Here is a 24,854-nt window from a genome sequence, read left to right on the forward strand (position 1 = left end):
TTTGAAGTAGGGGGATGAGATTAATACTGATTTGGATTTTCTTTTCGCTTTAAGAGTCATACCGCAGAAGAGAACACCAAGATAGGTTATGCGGAAGAGGTTTTATATAACTTCATGTCAAAATGTTTCAACTACCTTTTCTTGGAAAACTAAACATGTTTTTAAAGGTGCATCTGAAGGTCAACTTTAAAAAAGATTTCACAACTTTACTTTCGCAATGTGACATTTCCAAAAGAAACACGATATTCAACGGAAAGAAAACTGGCATGTGACTTGATTTTTGCCTTGGGAAATCGATTGGACGGCGAAAAAGTGGGCTCTACATACCAAAGAACTACTTCCCTCCTAAAATACCAGAAACAGCAGGTGTACATGGCCTGGAGTGCAAAGCGCTGGCTGGCAGAGAAGAGATCACTGTTAAAATCTGTTAGATTTTACGGTTTAAACTGTTTAAACCAAAATCAGATCACTTTTTTGCAGAAACTCTCGTGTTTTATTAAGCGTTTATGTTACAATTAATCAAGCTGACTTCACATTCATTATCTTGTTTTGTGTTCCACAAAAAAAAAAAGTAATACGGTTTTGAAACAACTCATAGGTGAGTAAAATATAAGAGGATTTTAATTTTAAGGTAGGAGCTAGACCAGGGATGAGTGTTAAATAAAAATGGTCGGTTTTAATTTTATAGTGACTTTGAGATTCTCTTCCTGAAAAAATAAGAACGTTGGATTTCATGTTATGCCTGCCATGCGCTCTGCACAGAGCTTAATGCACCTCACGTACCAGGTTGTAAGACCCTGTCAAACAGTTGAGCCTCAAACACAGCAAAAAATCCTCATTAGCAAACTGCACTGCGCACGGAAGACCCGAAAACTTTAAAACCACAAAGCTGACGATCTGCCAAGCCTGGCAGACCACTACGGGTTCCCCTCAGACATAAATAACCCAATATGATAATGAAATGAAAACTAGAATAAAAGAGATAACCATAAAAAGGGCTGTAAAACTCATTCTTTACACAACAACATTAAGGGTCATTAAAATCCATTTTGCCGGTTCATCCATGTAGGGAGTAGTACAGCGAACAGGTGGAGGTAGAGCTGGGGCTCATTGGTGATTAATAGGGGTCTTGATGGTGCTACATTAATCTGGTCAGTGTGACATTTACGAGGGAATTGCAAACCCCTGGTGTGGCCGTCTAACATGTCTCAAGCGCTAGGTGAAATAAATATAAACTCGTTATAATGTGGTTGATGGTCTAAAAGGGTGTTGGACATGATCGACCTTGACCCATCAACCGTCTGTTGAGGATAAAAGGGTGCATGATTCATGAAGAATGTGTGTAGTAACGGACCTAGTGGCCTATGTAATACATCATAACATGGACCACTTTCAAATGCTGGCACGATACTTCTATCCTTTCATTCAAGTAAAACTTAGACCTGTGGAGAAAGAACGGTCTTTGTGACAACGCAATAAAGAAGAAGGGGCATAAGAATTGTTAATTTTCAGTTAGGCCAATGCTTTTATGCTGAATTCAGAATGTGGTCCATTATTATAAAATAAAAATGATCATAATTAAGCTGAAACGCAAGTTATTTTGTCATGAAAGATTAATTATATTGTCATGAACCAGTCAGCGTTCACATGAGAAGTATTTTAACATGCAGAATGCCATAAATGGCCTTCACATCTCTTATTCGGTAAAAGAAAAGGGCTCAAATGGTTAAGAATTTATGAGGGTGCTTGAGTCCCTGAATAATGATGACCTTCATCAGATATTCCATAAAAGTCCAATAAAATGGCATGACTTACATTCGTGGAAGTGGGTTATAATATTTAGGATTTTCAAAAAAAAAAAAAAAAAAAAAAAACATTTCAGATTTGGGCTGAAAAAAAAAAAGGCAGAATATCTAAATGTAAAGATAAGTTGCAACTTTAACAGATTTGATAAAAAAAAAAGATAAAAAAAAGATATATATATATATATTTAAATTTGTATTTAAATTATTATTACAATTTATATAGGCTCCAACAAATTAAAAAATACATATAAAAAAAAAAAGTCAAATGAATTATTAAAAATATGAAATAAAACATCTATTTAAAAATATTTTAAATGGTGTGTTATTGTAAAAAATATTAATAATAATTATTAAGAAAATAGCAGAATTGTGTAGTCATCATATCTGCTTAGGTTCTGGCCTTATATGTCAACATCTTTCTGCATTTGAAAAAGGGCAAGAGACACTTTTAGAATGCAAGAACCAACAATAGCACCTCTACATCAGCGACCCCACTGAGGACAACACAGGCCATTAGGGCGCTATCACACATTATTTCCATTGCCTAGATAAGCGGACCAGGAATGAACCTGAAAAGGCCAGGCACATGACATTACATATATCCCTGGGAGTGATAGAGGAATGAATGGGTTCGGGTCTTAAAAACTCTACAGGAATGAAGTACTGTAGACTTACAGGCACACCCATGTCATTCAGGTCCACATGACATCAACTCTACCCAGTTGTACAGTCCTTTGACCAGTGTTAAAAAAATGCCAGCACATTAAGTATGACATGCATTTGGGCGTTTCTTCAACTACAAGCACTTTTTGTCCTGTGCACTTTTAGAAAATAAAATAAAATTGTAATTTCCACTACATCTTAAATTGTGCTTAATAGCATTCTGTGATGGAAATGACATTTTTTACCATTTCATTACCTTTTAATTTCACTGCTAGCATTTTGTGTCCTAAATACATAAAATTACATAATTCCACACTTACATAATTTGACATTTAAATTACTCACAAGTAAAAAAAAAGAAAAAAAAAAAGAATTAGGCCCACAACTTTGGTAAATATGCTACATTAATTGTCATACAATTAATACTGAATTTATTTATGCATATTTCAATATTTTTGTAGATTATCATACTTTTAAATGTAATAATATTTTTATGACAAATGTTCATAGGTTAAGAAAATCTGGAAGTGGGACAATAAAACCATAACATCTATACATAAAAGCATCTGAAAACAATTGATGAAAGCATAATAATAATAATAAAAAAGTATTTCAAATCTACTTCTGCTAAATAAATTGCCCAAATTTAAGAAATACCCTTTTATGAATCTTTTATTTATCTTAGGAACAATCTGCACTGTAAAAAATGAAACTGAAAAACTGTATCTGATAAATAAACCTGCTGTATCTGATAAATACTACATCAAAATACAGCTTTACTTAAAGCTACACTGTGTAGGATTTTCTCCCATCTAGCGGTGAAATTGTTTATGACTACCAACTGAATATTACTTTCTAGCCCCTCCCATTCCGAGGGCGTTTTAACTCCTACGGTGGCCGTATTATTTCAAATCTGCCGGCAGTCGCGAGTAATCTCCCCCTCGCATTCGTCACGGTGCCACTGAGTGTCAAAACGCGAATTTCCAGGTATGTCCCTCTTTGGCTAATGTATTTTCAAGATGGAGGCGCAACATTGCTTCCGCCATTCGAGCGACTCGCTCGTATGTATTCTAAATGGCAGATTCCACGCTTACGCGAATACTTGATTAGTTGGTAGAAGTAATTACACATTAATAAGCACATATCATTTTGAAAGAACAAAGTGTTTTTTGCTAAGAATCAACTTAAAAAATTACACAGTGTAGCTTTAAGATTCAGCTTTTGAACAGCATTTTTTTTTTTTACGCTGGAAGTTTATGGAAGCTTGCTTTCGCTACTGAATAAAAAACAAAAATTCGTACAATTCAGACTTTTTTTCTCAGAATTGCATGATATAAGCTCGCAATTTTGAATTATAAATTCAATTCTGACTTTTTTCTTGCAATTATGAGTTTAAAATCATGCAATTCTGATTTTATAACTCATCACTTGCACATTTATATCATGCAATTCTGAGGGAAAAAAAGTCAGAATTGAAAAAGAAAAGTCACAATCACCTTTTGATTTTTTATTCTGTGGCAGAAATGAGCTTCCATAGAGTCTAGTATTAGGCACTAGGACGGCCCAGCAACAGCAGCAGAAGCAAATGCTCAGCGGCTGTGACACAAGCCGCGTTTCCATTACAGATTTGCGCAAATGTTTTGCGCTATTATCTAAATATCGATAAAAAACTATTGCGAAATGACGGCGTTTCCATTACCGATGTTATGCAACTAAAACATCCTTTTTTCTCTCGCGATAAGTCATTCCCAAAATCACGGCAACTGACGTTGGTTTATATAATATCACAGCCACCGCATTAGACATTATTATTATTAATGAAAGGAGACGTGGCGTGTTATCCAAGCATTAATGGCAGGGAAAGACCCTTATAATGCGAACGACACATGGAGTTTCTGGGTGTTTCGCCCTCATTTCTGCTCCGAGGTTTTGATTGTGGCATTTCTTTGAGATTTAGAATCCAGTATTCCTATAGTCTAATTATTATTATTTTTTAATGAATTTAATAAAGAACTCTGTCTCGTATTCTGTCCAAACGATCCATAGGCTATTTTGTGTCCATTCGTTTTTCCTTTTTTTTAACCCGTAATTGAAAAACGAAAAATGAACGGTTGTTGTCTTTTTAAAACGCAAAGTGGAACACCAAAATTTTAATTTGAACTGGCTACACCAGCTGCTGCGCAAAAAAGTAAATATCGAAGAATTTTCAGATGTTTGTTTATGACTTTTTGCCCCTTTATTAAACATTTAAAATAGTCACAAATTAATATGGAAAACATGTCGATTTTACTGGTTTTCTAAGGCCAAATTAGAACCTGGAATTGATGTTTTTCCCGCAGTGCTGAATGAGAAGAGCCATATTATTAATAAACTATTGTTTTGGCTAAAATCACATCTCCATCTCCGCTGTTAAGCAGATGCGCTTTTAGAGAGAAATGCACCTTTCGAATTACAAAATCAGAAGGTAAGCTTTCGATTCGAATTTGTTCGTTTTAAAGTGGACATTTCAAGCTTTAGCCTATATTTGTTTCAGTTCTCGCGCTCCAGTTTACGGAGATCATGAAAGTGCGTATGATTGTTTTCTTTTACTTTACACAAGCACAACGTTTTATTTTGTTCTTGTGAGTTTACACAAATAAAAGTAGTTGAGAATAATGTATTATTATTTTCTGTATGACCAGAAATGATAGAGTATTTTTAAGTTGTTTCCACTGTTGATAGGAAAATGCAAGTGTTCGCGACCGCGCCTCCGTGCCATGCAGTGCGCGCTCCACACTCAGCTTTGTTCTTTTTTTGCATAAAAGCGTCCTCTAAATATAGCCTATTAAATGTTAAAATAAAATAATATAAAATAATTGTTAGGCCTATTTGCGTAGCTATACATGGACCTCAAACACACCGCGTCTTCTAAGTCAGGTGACTGTAAATGCGCAAAAACTGTTTCCATTGCAGTTTTGCGAAATATTCCTTTTTCGAATTGCCTGAAAAACCACCTCATGAGAGCGTAAAAACTTTTTTGCGATAAACGGGAGTTTTTGCGAAATTGACGTGTTTCCATTGAGCGTATTTTTATTTCGCAATTTCAATTTGCGCAATTTGAAGGGTAATGGAAACGCGGCTACAGACGGGTTGCCAGATGCTCTCTGCTGGATCCCGGCACGCACTACAGGCCACCGCTGTGCCGCCTCAGCTCTGTTGCTGATGCTATCTGACAGCAGCGCAGGCCGTCTGCATGCAAAACCTCAGCAGCGTTACTTCATTGTTTCACTCCCAGCTGCACAAGACCTTTTTGACAAGCAGTGCTTCTGAGATCTAGGTTGTGATGGAGAGCGAGGGTGAGTGCGCCTGCTGGGCAGAGAGAGGTCGGACTCCCTGCTGAATTCTCACTGAGGAAGTACAGTCAAAGACCTCAAATATGATGAAATGAAAGAACTTACAGTGTCTTTCAGAAAGGAGAAAATGTCAAACGAATCTAGTTTCTGTTCAAGTACAAGCCTGGCAACTTGCTAATACCAAGTGAACAAGCTTAAGGTGCAGCTACATTAGCAAAATGTAGTTTTGTCAATAGTGTAGCGATGCAAGAAATACAGCTGACAAAATCACTTTCAAACCAAAGAGCTTTCTGTTTGTTAACATGGAGGCCGCAGAGTTACACGAATGCCCCCCTTGGCACCATCGATGCATTTTCCCCCGCATTGGCAGTCTTAAATGTCATTAAGTAGGGCCCTGTGATTTCTGTGATGTGAAATCGCAGAATCCAGTCATTAAAAACGGAATTTACTGTATAACACAGAATTGTACAGAATTTTAAGTTTAGAGATGCACGATACATTGGCATCGGCCGATATTTGTTAGTTTTTAATGTTATTGTTATCTGCCCGATATGAAAATTTGGCCGTATTAAAGCCGATAAATAATGGATTATTTCCTTCAGCTGAGAAACACTTCAGATGTGCACTGTTTATCATGATGGTTTTGAATTGCTTTATATGATTGGAATCACTTAAAAAAAAGAAAAATACAGTTAAAGGTGGTATCAGTGATTTCAGGCCCAAAAATATTTTATCACATTCATCTGATCTTCCCTAACGATCCGCTAGCTGCCCGCCCCATAAGCATGCCGTCAAAAAAACGGGTCTCTGTAGGCAGCCTAGGCTCTGAGATCTGCACACAAAAACACCTCCCCCTGTCGGTGATTGGTTGGAACACTATTTGTTTTGGTTTTGAGTGTTTGGCTAAACCATTTGTTTTTGTGTGCAGATCTCAGAGCCTAGGCTGCCTACAGAGACGCGTTTTTTTGACAGCATGCTTATGGGGCGGGCAGCTAGCGGATCGTTAGGAAAGATTAGATGAATGTGATAAAAATATTTTTGGCCCTGAAATCACTGATACCACCTTTAAGAGCAACAACATCTGTTAATTTTAATAGGCTACATAAAATTATAATGACAACATAATTATTGTGTGTTTGGGACATGGTTTTTAATGGTGAGACTTTTGTTTTTGTAATCAGGATCTCAAAAATTATGTAAGAATTTGGATTCAGATTTATCGGCCAATATATTGGTTATCGGCTTTCAAATATAAATAATGATTGGTTTTTGGTATTGGCCAACATTTTCATATTGGTGCATCCAAACTGTAAACCTCTGTTGTGCAGCACTTTGTTTGTTAACATTCAATTGATGAAGTTTAATTAAACATAATCCAGATAAATTAAAACGGAAAACAGAATTTGGGAAACGAGGGTCCTAATTACATTAATGCTAATTACAAAGGTTTAAAGGGCCAATTTTGGGCCCCTGTGTTTTAAATGGTAAACTAGTTAAAATAGCAAGTTAACCTGAAAACAGAAAACAAACTTACCGTTTGGTTCTTAATTCGGTGGTAGGGCTGAACAATAGGAAGTCCAAGCGGTGTCACCCACTCCACTGTTCTCCCAGACCTAGCTATTAGCCTAGCGCTCTCTGTCAGCCATTCCTGAGAGAAAAAGTGTCAAACCAATCGATCCGAGTCAGTTTGTATGTATATATTTTATAAATATTTGTAAGAATTCAGAACAGATTTGCATAATGATTGAAACCCATTTACCAAGCTAGCCGAACTGAAACCAAAACCCCTATATCTGCAACGGTTTGTCTCAACCTAAAAAATATTGCGATAAAGTAGTTGCGATAAAGTCTCTGGCTGTGCTAGTTGGAAGAACCCAAAGGCACAGGGGGGAAGTTGTTGCTGACATAAACTGAAAATGAAACCCTTTCCGTAACAACTTTTCTTTGCCTAAAAAATATTGCGATAAAAGTCTTGGGCTGTGCTAGTTGGAAGAATCTGAACGCACAGGTGGGAAGTTTTTGCTGAGACAAACTCTAAATGAAACCCCTATATCTGCAACGGTTTGTCTTAACCTAAAAAATATTGCAAGAAAGTAGTTGCGACAAAGTCTTGGGCTGTGCTAGTTGGAAGAATCCAGACGCACAGGTGGGAAGTTGTTGCTGAGACGAAGCATTTAAAGAACCTGCTGATCCGCAGCAACAGTGCTTGCTGCGCAACTTGGCTACCATATTCGCAGGTCCCCAGTGCTCTCCCCCCGAAACGCTTTGTGTGAGATAAATTCCTGTGTTCATCTGGAAGCGGGCCGGGCCTGAAGTGGCTCCATTCATCAGAGCGTTCACCAACACTTTCCACTTCTGTATCACCTTCTGCCGGTAACGGCAATGATCAACTACCTGGGCTCAAACGCTGCCCCTACTGAGGATCTGACCTATTTAGGAAGCTGGTTATGTCTGTAGGCAAAGTGGGGGATATTTCACATTCGTTCAGCCCGTCTGCTTGGCTCCCCGGGGGGTGCAACAGGAGACAGTGAGCGGTTGGTCTAAGATCTACTGCACCGGGGACATTCATTCCTTTTCTGTTTCCTGCAGCTGTAATTCATGAGCCGCAGCCAGTTGCATCATGGGAGAACTATATCCGGCGATTCACAAAAACAATCTTTTCATTCAAAAAAAGGAGAGAAGCAACAGGGGTTTAGGTTTCGGTTTAAAATTAACGATAAACACTAGACCTATTGTTCAAAAGTCGGTAATATTTCCAAAGAAGTCGCTTATGCTCTCCAAAGCTGCAGTAATTTTATAAAAAAACAACAACAACAAATAAACAGTAAAAACAGTAATATTGTGACATATTCTCACAATTTAAAATAACTGTTTTCTATTTTTTATTTAAAGTGTATCTTTGTTCTTACCTTTTGATAACAAAGAAAGTAATGACAAGGATTTTTAATCTTCGCCACTTTGGCCTAATTCTTTTTTATTTTATATTTTGTTACCTTGAAAGGCTTTGTTTTTAAAATAGGTGACATTAGTTTGGCTGTAATGCTCAGTCACTTGCAAAATAGCAAAACCAACATGCAAAAGAATCGTGACAAAATAGTGAATCGTGATTTTCCTGAAAATAATCATGATATGATATTTTTGCCCACCCCTAATTAACAGTAACACTAGAAAGCACTAAGAAATTTATTAAATGATACAATTTAATACAATAACTTTTGTAGCATATACTAAAACTGACCAACTCGAACCCATTGCCAAATCTGCATGGGGAAATCCATACAAAATACCTGATTGTGTGGATTCCTATTAAATTGACTGTATTTTTGCCTGAGAAAATTTAATCCTGATTAATAAAGAGTAAAAGGGGATGATATATTGTATACCTGAATCTCCCTCGTCCCAGTAAACATTTCCTTCAAGCTGTTAAAAACCTGAACCACCAGGTAATGTGAAGCATCCCATATGTAGTCCTGCGGATTAAAAATAGCACATTGTTATATACACACACAGGCACAACACCCTGAATGCTTTATCCAAACCCCAATCAGGTTGTGAATATATTATTTAAAAGCATTTGTATTTGTATGTCAGGTACCAATAATTATTGAAATTCCTGGAAATAACTGAACATATATATAAAAAAAAAGACTCCAAAGAGACCAAAAGGACCATTCATCCAAATTTTTGCTTTCACAAGCAGATTGTGGAGATGCCCACAGAGGGCCACACTTGGGGAAATCAAGACTGAGGGGAAAGTAAATCCTTAAAGTTCACGTCACCTGCGATGTAAAGCAAGATTACCAAGCTTATCTTTGCCTTTAAATCGAGTCGAGGAAATGTTAGATAGCCAGAAATCATGGAATGAAATAAGAGAGAAATGGGGAGTTTGTATAACTAAAAGTACTTGACAGCTAGATTGAGTACAGACAGCTTTTGGATGGAAAAAGGTCTCAATCTGGCTGGAACTGCTTTCTTTACTGCTTTAATAGTAAATTTGGTTCTGCAAAATACAGACCACATCCATCCACACATCATGCAGGACTAGGTTTGTTTGGTGGGGAAACTCATTCTTCATCTTCCCTGAGTTTTTTGCTCCATCTATGATAATTTTAATTGAAGTGCAACAAGCCTCACCTTAGGGAAATCATCGATTTCCTTCAGCCGCTTTTCGATTTGCAGACGACCCCCGTACCGAGTGACGCCATAGACCACAGTCATCACTGTCTGCTTCACCACCTTCCTGCTGATGAAGCCCTCCAGCACCTGTGCGATCTTCAATCCCTTCTCCGCATCCCGAGCCCTGAACTCTTCCACCTGTGAGACACGGGACAGCGCACTTTTCTGAGACCCCATAAATCAATGCACTTATTCATCATGTTCATGTTAGTGATGGGTCACAATTGATGACTAATACTGATATCGCATTAAGGACAATAGCACAAACAGTGCAAAGGCTGCAAAGAATCGCCCCCTGACGCGCCAAACTTTATAATGGGAGACTTTAATCTTTATAGGCTTGGAAAGTCGCTAAGTAACTTTTCTCAATATGTCACCTGCCCTACAAGACATAAATGTTTAGAACCTCTGTGATGGTACAGTTAAAAGAGCCTACAGGTCATTTAGTAGAGCTCCCCTTGGTCTGTCCGACCATAACGTTGTTTATTTGGTTCCGGTTTACAAAACTGTCCTAAGGAGAACAAAACCTGAGCGACGTTTGGTTCCGGTCTGGTCTGATGAATCTACACAGGAGCTATTGGACTGTTACTCATGCACTGACTTGGATTTATTCAAGGAAGCATGTTCTAACTTGGATGAACTTGTTGAGACTGTTTCTGCTTATATAAGTTTCTGTGAAAATGAAATAATTCCTAAAAAAGGCCATTTCCATTTTTCCATAGTCTACAATGACCTGCAGAAGTAAGTTAAGAGGAAGCTCAAATGAGCTAAACTTAAATATAAGGACGAAGTTAAATCCCTTTTGAGTAGTGGCAAGTCTCGCCCTGCATGGGACGGTGTGAAGTCGATGGTGGGCTTACAATCCAATCATAAAAAAACCCCTCTCCTTTGATGGCAAGACAGATTCTGAGCTTGCAGATGTATTGAATATTTTCTACAATCGCTTCCATATTTAAGACTTCACCAAGGAATTGTCCGCGTTCAGGGAACCATGGGCAGAACAAAATGTGGCTATCACTATTCTGCCCTACAAAGCAAAAAGGCAGTAACTGCATTTTTGGTCAAAAATGAGTTATTATCATTTTCATGACATTCAAGGCATCCTTTGTTATGTGACAAAACATCTTATCTCAAATGTGTGTCGTTTTGGAGAAAAATGGTAGTCGTTTGTACAGTAACTGCAAAAAGCCCTCGTGAAACAAAGCATGAGTACAGTAACATCCATTACTGTGTTCTTGTTATGTTTTACCTAACAAAAAAATAACCGTGTTGCTGCGCAGTGAAGTTACTGTTGCCATGGTGAACACACACAGATGATTTTGCGGCATCTTCACGGGTAGTGTTGTCAAAAGTACCGGTACTTCGGTACTGAAATTTTTTAAATGTGACGATACCAGCATTTCTGTAATAGGAGCTGCAGTTGCTTCTATGTTTATCTAAGTGCATATTGACGTAGCCGGCATATACCACGATATAGTGTCTGTGTATAATATATTAAACCGCAAAAAGACAATTTAAACATTAACCCTGCATGTTCTGCTTGTCTCTGTGAATGAATGGCGCAGATGCGCGGTATTTACGGTACCTCTCTCTCTCTCTCTCTCTCTCTCTCTCTCACACACACACACACACACACACACACACACACACACACACACACACACAAGCATGAGTGACGCTCGCGCTGTTTTCAGTCTCTGCTGCCTCACGATATGATGGCATGATGAAATTCATATCCAGAGCCGCTCTGAGAGTCACTTCATGAGCATTTTACCGTTTAATTTGAGAAAAACTATCGTCATATCATACACACACAGAAACTCAAAGGTCTTCACGGCAACCCGTCAAAATAAAAGTTCGGTTTAACTTGAAGAAATTGACAGAAATAATTATATTAGGCTACTGTACAGTAGATTTAGCCACGTCTCCATGTATTAAAAATACTACTACTACTACTAAAAATAATGTGTGCATAGAGGGTTGCTTAATTTTCACTTGATTTTTTTATAAGCAATATTTACGTTTAAACAGCATGTAGCCTTCAATGCTTATGTATTATTTACTTATGATCACCGTCATAAATATTTTTTTTTCCCAAACAGTTAAATAAAATAGAAAAATTTCAACAGATTTTGCTGTGGTACCGAAATTGGTACCTAGAACCGTAAAATTTGAATGGTATCGGTACCGACTACTGGAATTTTGGCCTACTCACGGGACGGTTTTAACATTTGCGATTTCACCCTTCTAACTTCACACAAATTAGAAACACGTAGGCAAAATGATTTTGTTTTGCTCCAAAGAAAAGTTGTTTTGCAGTGCTTTAACATTAATGTGATTTGTAGGTATAGCAGATACTACATTACAGATACAGAAACACCCCCAGACACACATTAATCTAATACTCACACATAATAATGTGGTCCTTTTTAAAATAAATGGTCCCCATTTGGACCTTGATACAGCTTAGCAATGTGCGACTTTAAGCAGCCGTTTCAGCACCAGAACAGCTTCCGGGTGGAAAATATTGACCTAAAATGGTCAAATTAGTTTGGGATTGGTATATCCATGTTCAGGAAAACAAATGGTTCCAATTAATTCAAATACAGTGTATCTAACACACCCAGAGCCCAAGTTGTGGCAAAATAGTTTTTGGAGAATCTGTAGTTACTGCTTTTTTCCTTGGTATGGTGCCACGTTTTTAGTAAGTAATACAAAGCAAGAATACAGTAACTGCAAAATAGGGGTAAAATATCAAATTAAATGTGAGGATTGATATGTACAAAGAATAAGCTAACATAAAGTAACAAAACAGCCACATGTCCAATAATCTACCTACAACTACTTAGGCTGGATGACAGGATAACTTTAAAGTCATTTTTCTCAGTTCTGCACTCTGCGTAGTTACTGCCTTTTTGCTTTGTAGGGCAGTATTGATAAGGACAGAGTTCACAAAATTCTTAGGGGGGTGAAGGAAAGGAAGAGCCCTGTTCCAGACAATATTGGTGGCTGCCTCCTCAAAAGCTGTGCAGAGCCACTGTCTGACATACTTGCCTTTATATTCAATAAGTCACTTCAATTACATCGGGTCCCTCATCTTTGGAAAGAGTCAGTGATTGTGCCTGTGCCTAAGACCAAAGGACCCAAATCACTTAATGATTTTAGACCAGTGGCTCTCACTTCCCTTATTATGAAAGCTTTTGAAAAAATGATCAAACAGGAGATTTTAGCAATAACACAGCCTCAACTTGACCCCTTACAATTTGCCTACAGGACAGGAAGGGGGGTCGAAGATGCTACGGGCAGCCTGCTCAACACAGTTTTTAATCACTTGGAGGGGGCAAAGCAATTTGTGCGACTACTATTTATTGAATTTTCATCAGCTTTTAACTGTATTCAACCCCACATTTAAGCAGATAGACTTTTAAAGAAACACAACATCAACCCAGGGCTAAACGCCTTAAAGTTAATGTCTCTTCTTAAAGAAAGTGTGATTGACCATGGACCAATAGTGAAGGATTTTAATGATTGGTGCAAGCATTCCTTTTTAAACATAAATGTCTCTAAAACTAAAGAATTAATGATTGATTTTAGGAAACAGTGCCCCCCCCTTCCCCTCACTTTCATTGATGGCCAACCTATTGAGATAGTACAAGAATATAAGTACCTTGGCACAATAATTGATAGCAAGCTATGTTTTGAATCACACACTGATGCTGTCTGTGCCAAAGCACAGCAGCGTATGTATTTCTATCGTAAACTGAGGAATTTTAACATTGACCCCACTTTGATGAGAATGTTTTATTCTTGTTTTATTGAGTCTGTTTTAACCTTCTGTTTCATCTGCTGGTTTGGTTCTCTGTCCATAAAAAAAAACAAAAAACGACTAGAGAGTATTGTTAGGACATGTAGCAAGATTGTGGGCATCAACTTCCCCTCTCTCCCCCACGTCTACTCCAACAGAGTGGCAAAGGCGGCCCAATCTGCTGACCCTAGTCATCCCTTGTCCTGCAAGTTTAAGCTCCTTCCCTCAGGCCGTAGGTACTCCATGCCCAGATGCAGGTCCAATAGACTCAAAAACTCTCTTATCCCGACTTCTATTTTGACATATATATATATGTATTATTACTATTATATATATATATATATATATATATATATATATATATATACAGGGTGCGATTTGTGAAAAAAACAGAGGGGGGGATGTTTTGAAACATTTTTATTCATAAAAATAAACCATGAGAACATGAACTTCATTCACTGCATTTGCTGCTCTGGACCCTTTTCATTGTTCCCAGCTAGCTAGCTAGAGTTTTCGCGCTGAAAAATTACATAAATATTTGTAGGCTACTTGGTGACATTCTGAAAAGCCGTACATGGATCAAAGCTAATGGACAGGATCAGATAAATCAGAGCTTAGATTCTCTGCCCGAGCCGAACTTGACCCGACCCGGGCCGGGCCCTTGATCCAGCACTTGTGTTACAAAATGCAACACGTCACGTGTCATGTTCAGCGTCTTCTCCACTCGCACGCATCACACCGGCCCGGGATAATAAACTTTAAAAATATTTATTTTGTTTAAAAAATATTCTATATTCTAAAACCTTGTTGAATTAGAGTTGTAGCCTACTAGGCCTACTCCTCCTAGGCCATCCAAAGTTCATCCAAAGTTCATTCATGTTCATTTTCTGTGTTCATCATTGTTCACGTTTTTTTTTTTTGTTTGTTTGTTTTTTTACGTTTCTTCATTCAGATCCATTTGCGATCCATTTCATTCTGAATAAACAAACAAGGCAGTTTACATGATTTGTCCTTGTTGCATTATTAATTAAGATAATAATTAATAAATGCACGCACAATTATCCGTGAACTTGATAAATGTTTCAGATATGTTTTACTATGCACAAACAAATGCCTTTCAACTTGTGTGTAATATTCAGAAGCAGTAAATGAATGTGCAGAAATTTGTACAGAGATTCTGTAGGCCTACTATGTGTTGTAGCCATTAAATAATACATTTAATAAATAAATAACTAAATAAATTTAGTTTCATATTTGTTAAAATATTATAATGTTTTTTGTTTTTGTTTTTCATCTATGTTAATTATGAAAAGTGAACAGCACGAAGATAGGATGTGCAGTATATCGGGAGACTTGGAGTGGGTCAGACATGATTTTGACCACTTCATTAAGTTTTGTTTTGTAGAAAGCCTTTCTTTAAAGTGAATTTCGTTTTGTATAAATTGTATCTTAATTTTAATACATTTTTCATCAACGAATTGCATGTATTTAAGAAGCAAATATAGCAGACATGGGCTATAATCATGGAGGCGCCCGCGCGCCCCGGTCACTTGCACTGCACGTTAACTAGAGCGCATCTCATCATAAATTAACCGAAACAGTGTATGCCTCACAGAGAATATTAAGAAATATATCTAAAGAAAGCTTGAAATGTCTTTAAACGAAACAATTTAAAACGAAAAGAAATAGGCAACACTCGGATGTAATTCATGCATTTCTCCATATATGTGCATTCACTACGGAGATGGCGATCGTCAACTTCATCTTTGCTTCATCTCAACTTCCCTGGCGCCACCTGGTTATAACGGCACACGTATTAAAAAAAAATTGTGTGTAAAACTTCTCTCTCTGGTCGGGTTTAAATCGGGCTCGGGCTCATGATTACAGTTAACGTGTCGGGCAGGGCCGACAAAGTCAATTCGCCTCATTCGGGCTTCGCGTCTACCGCGCCGCAGGACCTCTAGACGCGCGTAAACGCGTCTTTACATTGACTTAACATTGAAATCACTCGCGCCAGAAACTCAAGAGTGAGTGAGTAATCAAAAAACCTTTGCGTTTAGTCTCAATTGAGTAAAACACCGTATGTGTAACTTCGGCCATTCTCAGTGGTGTGACTGGGACACTAAACTCTGCTTGTCATCATAGAAACAGATAATCAGATTGTGATGTTTATTCCCGTGGGCGGGAAATTGAGCAAGTCTTCAGAGTGGTGATAGAGGCTGCGCGGAGCCAGTCAAAGTAGCGCATTTTAAAATAAAATGGACTTTAATCAAACCACGGATCCGTGATAAGTTTTGTGATCCGCCTCGCCACTAGTGTAGTAGCACTGATCACTTTGAGGGGGGGATAAATTTATCCCCACCGGGGATAAAAATAATTAAGCAGAGGCAGGGATACATTGACCAGAAAGGGGGAAATCCCACGCAACCCCCCCGGCAAATCGCACCCATATATATATATATATATAATAAAAAATATATAATTAAAATAAGATAAATAAAACAGAATTGTATTATATTATTTTATTATATTTGATAAATTGTGATATATAATATAATAATAAATTTTTATTATTTTTAATAATATATTTATTATAGATTATATACTATTATATCCATTGTATTTTAAAATATATTAATAAATATATATATATATATAAAAAAATATATATATATATTAAATATAATAATAATAGAAATAATATAATTACATTTTATATAAAGTGATATATAATAAATACAATAATTTATCATTATTATTTTTAATATTATATTTATTATAAACTACACTATATTATTTATTATTATTCACTATATATATATATATATATATATATATATTAAATATTACAATAAACATTATTTTATATATTGTAACATAATATTTGAAATATAAATAAAAATGTAAACATAATATAATCAAAATATATAGAAATTTGCATTTTTATTAACATCTTTTAAAATACAATAAAAACAAACCATGAAATGAATGATGATTACTAATTTGTATTGATCATTTTACTATTTCCAACAATTGAACATAACTGAGGGGAAATTCAGAAATAAAAACAACGATAACAGAATTATCCCAGTTGTCCTTCACTTAAACTATAAATAGCTTCATCTGCATGGAGGGAGAAACAGGTTCATTAATCACACATGAGGTGTAAAAGTTGTTGACGATCTTATTGGGGCTCTTGAGAGCTTACGCTATCAAACAGAAGCTCTGATGCCGGCTGCTGAGGAACAATGAGGCTGTTTGGGCCAATCTCTGACTCAGCAGAGCTCATTGAGATGTCTGCTATGTACCCTTCAGCTAAGGTTAGTGCAACCCGATGTTATTGGCAAGAACGATACAACCCAAATATAGTCAAATCAATAAGCAGGTCAATATATCTCAGATAGACTTTTCTAAAAAAAAAAAAAAAAAACAGTCTTCCCAGAAATGAACTGAAAACTGGAGCTTTGAGACCGTGTGTTGTGAGTTGTGGATAAGAGGCCGTTTAAGAAGACTATTCAACTTGGACTGAAAGGGGCAGTAAGACGCACTGACGCCCCCTGGTGCTGCAGAATGACTGACCTGCTGAGCTACGCCACTGTAGACGTCCTGAGGCAGTTCACATGGCATGAGGTTCACTGAAGTAGCACCAATCACATCCCGCCCGAGGGCAGCATAGTGCTGGAGGCCGTTGCATGAGCCGTCCTACGAGAGAGAGAGAGAGAGAGAGAGAGAGAGAGAGAGAGAGAGAGAGAGAGAGTGAGAGAGTGAGAGAGTGAGAGAGAGAGAGAGAGAGAGAGAGAGAGAGAGAGAGTGAGAGAGAGAGTGAGAGAGAGAGAGTGTGTTAATGGAAGTAGTTTTAAAATCTACAACGTATCACTAAACAGCAATTAGGTGCAATAATGACTTGTACTGGAACAGAAAAAGCTTGGTCTTCTTAATATAAAGTAAACGCGCAGTACCTGATGTACAGGGTAATAGGAGACGAATTTAGTGTGGTCGGGTGAGCGTGAGGCATTCGCTATCTCCATACAGCAACCCAGTGCCTGCCACGGCTCATCTGCATTCATCCACCATTTGCGACCCTGCAAAATTAGGGTTGCGACTCTTTAGGGAGCAAGGAATGTGACAGTCATTTCAATAAAACATTTAGTATAATATTGCTCAGTCATAACTCTGAGCCTGCATTGTGATGCATTCGGATTTGAAAAAAGAGATACCATGGAATCAATTATACAATGTATATGAGGTGTACTGCAGTGGTTTCCAAACTGGGGTACAAAATGTTGAGTTTTGCCGTTCGTTAGATTCTACCCCACCTTAAAATAACATTAAAACAGAGCATGTTTGTCGCATCTAGTGTAAAAACAGGAGAATGGTAGTGCCGTAAAAGGTCAAATACGTGACATCCAATCAAATGACCTCATCTTTTGCGGTCAAAACTGACTGCATCCACACAAGCAGCGTCCAAACGATAGGTTGTGTGCAGTCAGATTATAATGCCTTAGCAAATTGGCGTTACATTACTGCTGTTCTCGACAATGTACCTTTGTAAAAGTGGGGATTTAGCACTTTTTGTGTGTGAATGAACAAATATAGACACAGACTGTGCATAGAGATCGATTTAAGACTCAAACTCTCTTTGTAACAAAAACATACCCTGAGTAAATTCTTCTTGTTTTTAATGCTGATCATATATTATACGAGCAAGAATAAAAATTCCCCCAATATCTACACATTGCAAATGTGACAAACTGTATACAACAGTTCAACAAACAAAAAGCTAACACAGTATTGTCAATATTGTTTGGTTTATTTTGCAACAAAATAACAGTTCCAACAAAAGCCACGACAGAACTGTTGCACGAACGAATAGGGAGCGTTGATGATTCAATGACCCTTTCATAAATACAGCCTTGCTTCGTCACTGAATGAATGAATGTACGATTTAATGACTTAGTACCAACATCTCGACTAATCAATTAGTTGCATCACTAATCGTACTTAAGTTAAACATAGACCCACCATCTAGTCAAATACTTTTCTAGAAGACTTATTTAAAAGTAATTTGAATACATGTAGTCCTGCGACCCCTAGTACACCAGTATGTTAAGTGTGCGATTGAAATGCTTACGTCAAGAGGATGGTCTGCCGAGTCTAGGACGTCCTCCATGATGCTCTCAGCATACTCCAGTCTTCCAGCTAGTGAGCTACGCTTCTTCAACCCTGTGAGATTCACCAGGTGGATCTTCAACCAGTCGAGGCCTTTGGGACCGAGAGGTCGTCCCTCGGCAAACACCAGCAAGGCCCTGGTCACGTCACTGCCAAGGTGGTTAAAGTAAGGCGGCTGGGGGTACGTACGACCTCGAAAGTCCATATTATGTGGAAACCAAAAGATCTCGTCCCTCATGTGGTTGGCGATAGACAGCTTATACAGCGCGTCCATTCGGAGGCTGTGCATCTCCGCCACCTTCTTCTTGGCTTTGACACCCTCTCGCTTCATGTAGGCCTTCTCAATCTGAGTGTAGGACGGGTCATGAGGGTTGAAGCGAGGAATCTCAGGCGCTTCCGACAGCGGGGGAGGGATGCAGAGCTTTTCGCTGCCTTTGTCGTTGAATATCGAGATGATGATGTCCAACAGGGGCTTGTTGATCTTCCAGGGACAGTTGCCCACCTGATTGAGGGAGTCCAGGACAGCATGGAGATCTTCTTCTCGGCTCTTCTCCAGGAGAAGTTGGTGTTGGATGGCTCCATCTGTGGCGCGCATCAGCTTGGTGGACGTCAGCAGGTACGCGCCGCTCTTCGGGGAAATCCAGGGCACGGGTGGACACAACATGGGCATGACGTAGGATTCAAATGTAAGTTTGGTTTCCATCGCAATCCTCTGGATTTGCGTCACAATAGGATGAGGTTTGATGAAGCCGATCTGATGGGGATGCCAAAGAGAGCAAATGAAAATCAAGACTTAACTTCAAGGCATGTCACAAAAAGGACATTAAACATCAAAGGACAATTAAATCCTTAAATGCCGTGACAGATCTACATTAATAAACATCTCTCGTCGCTAGCTCGCAGCAACCCTGTAATCCAACCACAAATAAATCAGAGATGATTTATGAGTGCTGCTGTTAAAGTGTGTATGGTGCACAACAGACGTAACTGTCTTTGACAGCTGGATAAACAACTTCTATTCAAATAGAAAGAGAGTACACTATATAGTCATATAAACAATGTCCGAAATCAAGCAAATGTCAAAATATGAATATACAATAAGGGTCAATTGACATGACCTGTTTGTAGGTTAATCTATAAACAAGTAACTTGCATTTTTGAAGTATACATTAAAATAACTGGTTCATAAAGTCCGTTGTTTCGTGAATCGGACTGCACTGTCCACGCTGTGTGTTGTGGATTAACTAAAATTATAGGCTCAGAGTTATTTGCTTGTGAGTTGAATTACATTAGTCTCACTGTAGGTTTTTGATTCACTAAAAAGAATTCCTCAAAAGAGTGATTTGTTTGTGCATCGAACTACAACGGTTGTAAAGGAATTTCACTGGTCTATGGGGCCGTTTAAACAACGCCGTTTTCAACTAAAAACGTAAAACGTTTTATGCGTTTTGGCTGTTCATTTATATGACAATGGCGCTTTGGGGGCCTGAAAACGCAAACTTTTGAAAATTGGTTTCAAAGTGAAAGTTTCAATACAAAAAAGTGAAAATTGAGACTTCATGCATATGCGTATTTCATGTTCAGTCTATAGACCTTATGTAGCCCCGCCCCTTTTCAGTGCAGCGCTCGTTGTGTTCGGTCTTTTCTTTACAAAGTGACATCGCCAACTACTGGCCTGGCATGAATAATACAGCATATTTAATAATTTTTGCGGTTCGTGTGAACAGGGATCGTTCTGACAACGTTGTCGTCTGTATGCGAAAAACGCAAAAGGAAAAATGTTTCTGCTTTTAATACATTGTTGTCGTGTATACGTACCCTTAATCTAAAAAAAGATAGAAGATCGTCTTATTACAAGGTGGCATTTTAAACGTCTCAAAAATGAATGTGACTGCATTCATGCCACATGAATAATCCACAAACACGCTAAACTGAGAGCTCTTCCCTGCTGCACGGGCCATCTGCAAGCTCAGCGGAGAAACGGGAGTTAAGCTTCAGGTCTTTGAAGCCCACGGCGGAGGCCTCTGCCATGCCGAGAGCCAGGGCAGAAGCCTTGGGAATGAGATTGAGGACAAAAAGGAAACTCTCCTGATCTTTTTCAGCTCTTCCTCCCCCTTTCTACAATCCCTCGGCGGTTAATCAACCGGGCAATTAAGGGGACAGTAAAAAAGAGATTAGTTTTGGCAGAATCCATCTTCCTCCGCTGACCCGCGATCACTCGCACTGGAAAAAGGACTCCATAATTCATGAAAACATGCGTGTCTGTGAGAGGTTTCAGAGTGGGAATGGATGGTTTATGACATGACTTTTAATGGACAGTCATTTGGATTCAAATGAAAGCTATCTGGCCATGAACAGCCTTCAGTATGACAGCAAAAACAAGCTTGCTTCCTATAGGATTGTGCATCCTTTCAATTAGTATGACTTCCAGTCCAGCTGGTCTCCACCTCTTACCTTATGATTGCTGCGGAACGTGTACATGTGGTATAGGACGGGAATGAGCTTCTTCTCTTGTGCGGGATTGAGGATGTTGCTTCGGACTTTGAGCTCATGAACCATCAGGTCGACCAGGAAGCTGCCTAGCTGCACCATCAGGACCAGGGGCCAAGGGGTGTCGTCACTTAAAAGAGAGGGGCCGCTACACTTCTCCATCTCAAGACTCGTCCAGTGCTCTCGCGGTAGCATGCCGTTTGTCTACGATGAAACGGGAAGTATTATAATGAACAACTGGATATTTCATATGAAAGCAGACTGAAGGTGTCATATCTGGTCAACCAAAGCTTGTACCTCGGTGTCGTTCGCCAGGAGTTCAGCATATGAGCTGTAGATACTCCTGAGCTTCTCGATCATCTGACTGTGGCTCTTCTGCCGGATGCAGTACAGATTGTGGACTCTGTTTCCCATCTCTTCAGCCATGAAGAGCAAAGATTCACCACTGGGAGATAGTTTGTCTAAACTCTGAATGTGGAGAAAAATAACTTTAAAGGTGCACAAAGTACATCTTTTCTCACTTCAAAAGAAACAAACAGTTATTCTGGCTAAGTTAAAACGCTTAAAAATAACTCCAGTGGCCAAGAGAAAGCCATTTTTTCTACCTAAGGAAATTCAGCTCAAATTCATGTACTTTATATGTTTGATTAAGTTGGTACCTGAAGCATGATGTTCACATAATCCTGATCATCCAGGATACACAGGTATGGGTATATGCAGGTATTCCAGGACCTCTGGCTGTGGTTAGATAATATCCGTTTCTTTTCCTTCAGTGCCTGGAGGAGAGCTTTCTCCCAGTGTTTCCTCTGTGTTGCTAGTAAATCTCTCTATAAAAATATAAACGTATTCTTCAATTTGTATTTCAGAGCTCAATTTGTGTGACAATATTAAAGTCAATGCATTCAGATCGAAATGTTGGAGAATTGGGAATTGTACAGACTTGCACAAGGGTTTGGAAACCAAATGCTGATTACAACTTGTGCACAACTGAAACAGGTAGACAAAAAAAAAGAGACGTTTTTAAATTGTGACAATAATTAAGCACATTAACTTGCATTTACCAATTCTCATTGTTGTAACAAAGAAAAATCAGTTTCTAAAACATGTTTCTATCATGATTTTACACTGTGCTAGCATGTTTCTAGCATGAATTCAACACAATGCTAACATGTTTTTCCTTGTTGCTAACATTTTTAACATGATTTAACATGTTTCTAGCATGATTTAGCACATTGTTATCATTTCTAACATGATTTGGCATGTTGCTAGCATGATTTAACATGATTTGAATATATTATAGTAAATATTTTATTTGTTTGGGGATCCCTGATATAATATAATATTTTCTCCATTACAGTAACATACTGAGAATTTGGGGAGAGGATGCTAATTGTCATAAAAATAAAGTGTCTTTAAGCTCCAAAAAAAGAGGCTTTCTTATTATTATTTCATTACAGGCTTCAAATTAATTTTTTTTTCTTATATTTTGGGGTGAAAAGTATGGATGCTTGTTTCTGAATTAAACAGGTAATTGCGACTTTTTATCTTACAATTCTGACTTTTTTTTTTTAGGAATTGACTTTATAACACGCAATTACACGCTTCTATCTCATAATTTTGAGACAAAAAAATTGTGAGGAAAAAAAGTCAGAATTATGAAAAAAAAAAGTGATTTCTTGGTAATGAATTTCTTTTCATTATGTTCACTGAAAATCTCATTCACCGCTCATGCAGCCTGTGGCTTTAAAAAAATAAAATCTCATATAAATGTAGATGCGAGTTTTATGCACAACACAGATCGGGTTCAGTGGGCAGTCAGTGCCGCACGGTTGAAAGTGGGTCATCTCTTTATCAAGGTGCTTTTTGGTTTCCCTGCAGACCGACAGAGAAGGCAGATATGATAGATCAGTTATGCTGACCCTCTGATGGAAAGGTGCCTCTCTCACAGGGCTGGTGGAGAGACATTACAATGCATTTCTATTCCATTAAACCCAATTGCAAATGTTGCGGGACCACAGGGGACCTTTTTCGTGAAGGAACAGACAGTGGAGCAAATGCCAGTGTAGAAAGATGCAGGATTGTGGGAATATGGCTACTTTCAATGCATGAGCTGGAAACTTTCACAAATGTCTGCGTTTAACCAATGTATCATAGCTTAGGTGCAAATCTGGATCCTAAAAAAAAATTTGACGTGTTAACTATTGAAAGGAAAATCTGTGAGTCTCCACATGTGTACGAGATTTTGAAAGGCTTCTTTATGGTAGTTTCCTATGTTTGAGGATTCCCACTGTGCTTATTTCAGTGAAACTAGTCATAGCAATATTAATTCTGGCACACAAACGGACATAAATAATTTGGTGTAGGGGAAATTGGGGTAAGCTGTGCCACTTTTTAGGTATGCTGACCAAGAGAATTTATGTAAAAACTAATATTCCTAATAAGTTGTCCAACTTAACCAGTATTAAGAGTAAGTTGAATCATTGGGGAATATGTGAAAACTATGTATATTTTAAATGGAAAAGAAACAACACATAATCCTACTCCAAAATACTTACTTTGCTGATTTTTTTATCTTCAAATTTTCATAACCCAGCCAAACAATTTTTAATATTCAAAAATATCTAAATATATACAGACCATTTTGTAACAAGGCAAATTATACATAATGCAGTTTGCTAGACACAACGTATAGACTGTCACATCTTACCCCACCCTGCCATAAATGCTTTAACGGAAACACCCTGATTTTTCGAATCCAATCTTAAATAAAAATCAGACAGGTTGCAGTTTCGTACCATTTTGGCCATGTGGTCAGTGACAGGCTTCAAGGCCTCTACGGAGTCGATAGTGACAGTTGTGGCCTTCTCCATTGCCAGCTGAAGACTGAACCGGTCCTGCAGTTCCTTAAGACTGAAGTCCAGTTTAGGATACGTGGCTCCTTCCCTCTGAAACACACAAAATAGGAATCAAATCGGTTAATAAATGCAATCAAATGCGCATTGTTGCTTAGATTATTGAAAAAAGAAGGGTAATTATCTGAGATTCAAATATGGGTCAAAATATTCCCTTTTACTATCATTCATTTAGTTTTATTAGGAACAATTTTATTAATACAGTGTAATGATGTTGAACTTCGATGTAAAATTGTAGTTTTTTGACACATTTTTAATATAATTGTACCAAATTATCATGTTTAACTGTGAGCCCCACTATTAACTTACTCAACTGATTGCATAATAATATAACACAAGTGATGCTTAAGGCTTCCTGGGAGAACCAGTGAGTTTGGTATGTGTTATTTGTATACAAAATGATAAGAAAGCTCAAGATGACCCGTTAAATAATGAGCGCTGAGAATCGCTCATCGCCAGAGGCTCATGTTGAATATTACTGGCTCCTTATAACTGGATAAGA

The 24,854-nt window shown here is 38.0% G+C and overlaps 1 protein-coding gene across 2 annotated transcripts in view; it reads right to left on the reverse strand.

The window, feature by feature from the left end:
* The window catches only part of polrmt (polymerase (RNA) mitochondrial (DNA directed)), a 51,773-nt gene that overhangs the window by 13,522 nt on the left and 13,397 nt on the right, over nt 1-24,854 (reverse strand). For both annotated transcript variants that reach the window (XR_014031584.1, XM_081385117.1), the window contains exons 6-15: nt 24,236-24,385; nt 22,100-22,267; nt 21,738-21,908; nt 21,405-21,644; nt 18,913-19,704; nt 17,741-17,863; nt 17,361-17,483; nt 9,935-10,114; nt 9,184-9,270; nt 7,335-7,448 (exon numbers count right to left, since the gene is read on the reverse strand). Coding sequence is in view for 1 of the 2 variants with exons in the window: in XM_081385117.1 (XP_081241243.1) it covers nt 7,335-7,448; nt 9,184-9,270; nt 9,935-10,114; nt 17,361-17,483; nt 17,741-17,863; nt 18,913-19,704; nt 21,405-21,644; nt 21,738-21,908; nt 22,100-22,267; nt 24,236-24,385 (2,148 nt within the window). In the remaining variant the exon portion in view is untranslated. The remainder of the gene's footprint in view (nt 1-7,334; nt 7,449-9,183; nt 9,271-9,934; nt 10,115-17,360; nt 17,484-17,740; nt 17,864-18,912; nt 19,705-21,404; nt 21,645-21,737; nt 21,909-22,099; nt 22,268-24,235; nt 24,386-24,854) is intronic.

The sequence above is a fragment of the Scardinius erythrophthalmus genome (genome assembly GCF_964197995.2).
Source record: "Scardinius erythrophthalmus genome assembly, chromosome: 14".
Classification (NCBI taxonomy): domain Eukaryota; kingdom Metazoa; phylum Chordata; class Actinopteri; order Cypriniformes; family Leuciscidae; genus Scardinius; species Scardinius erythrophthalmus.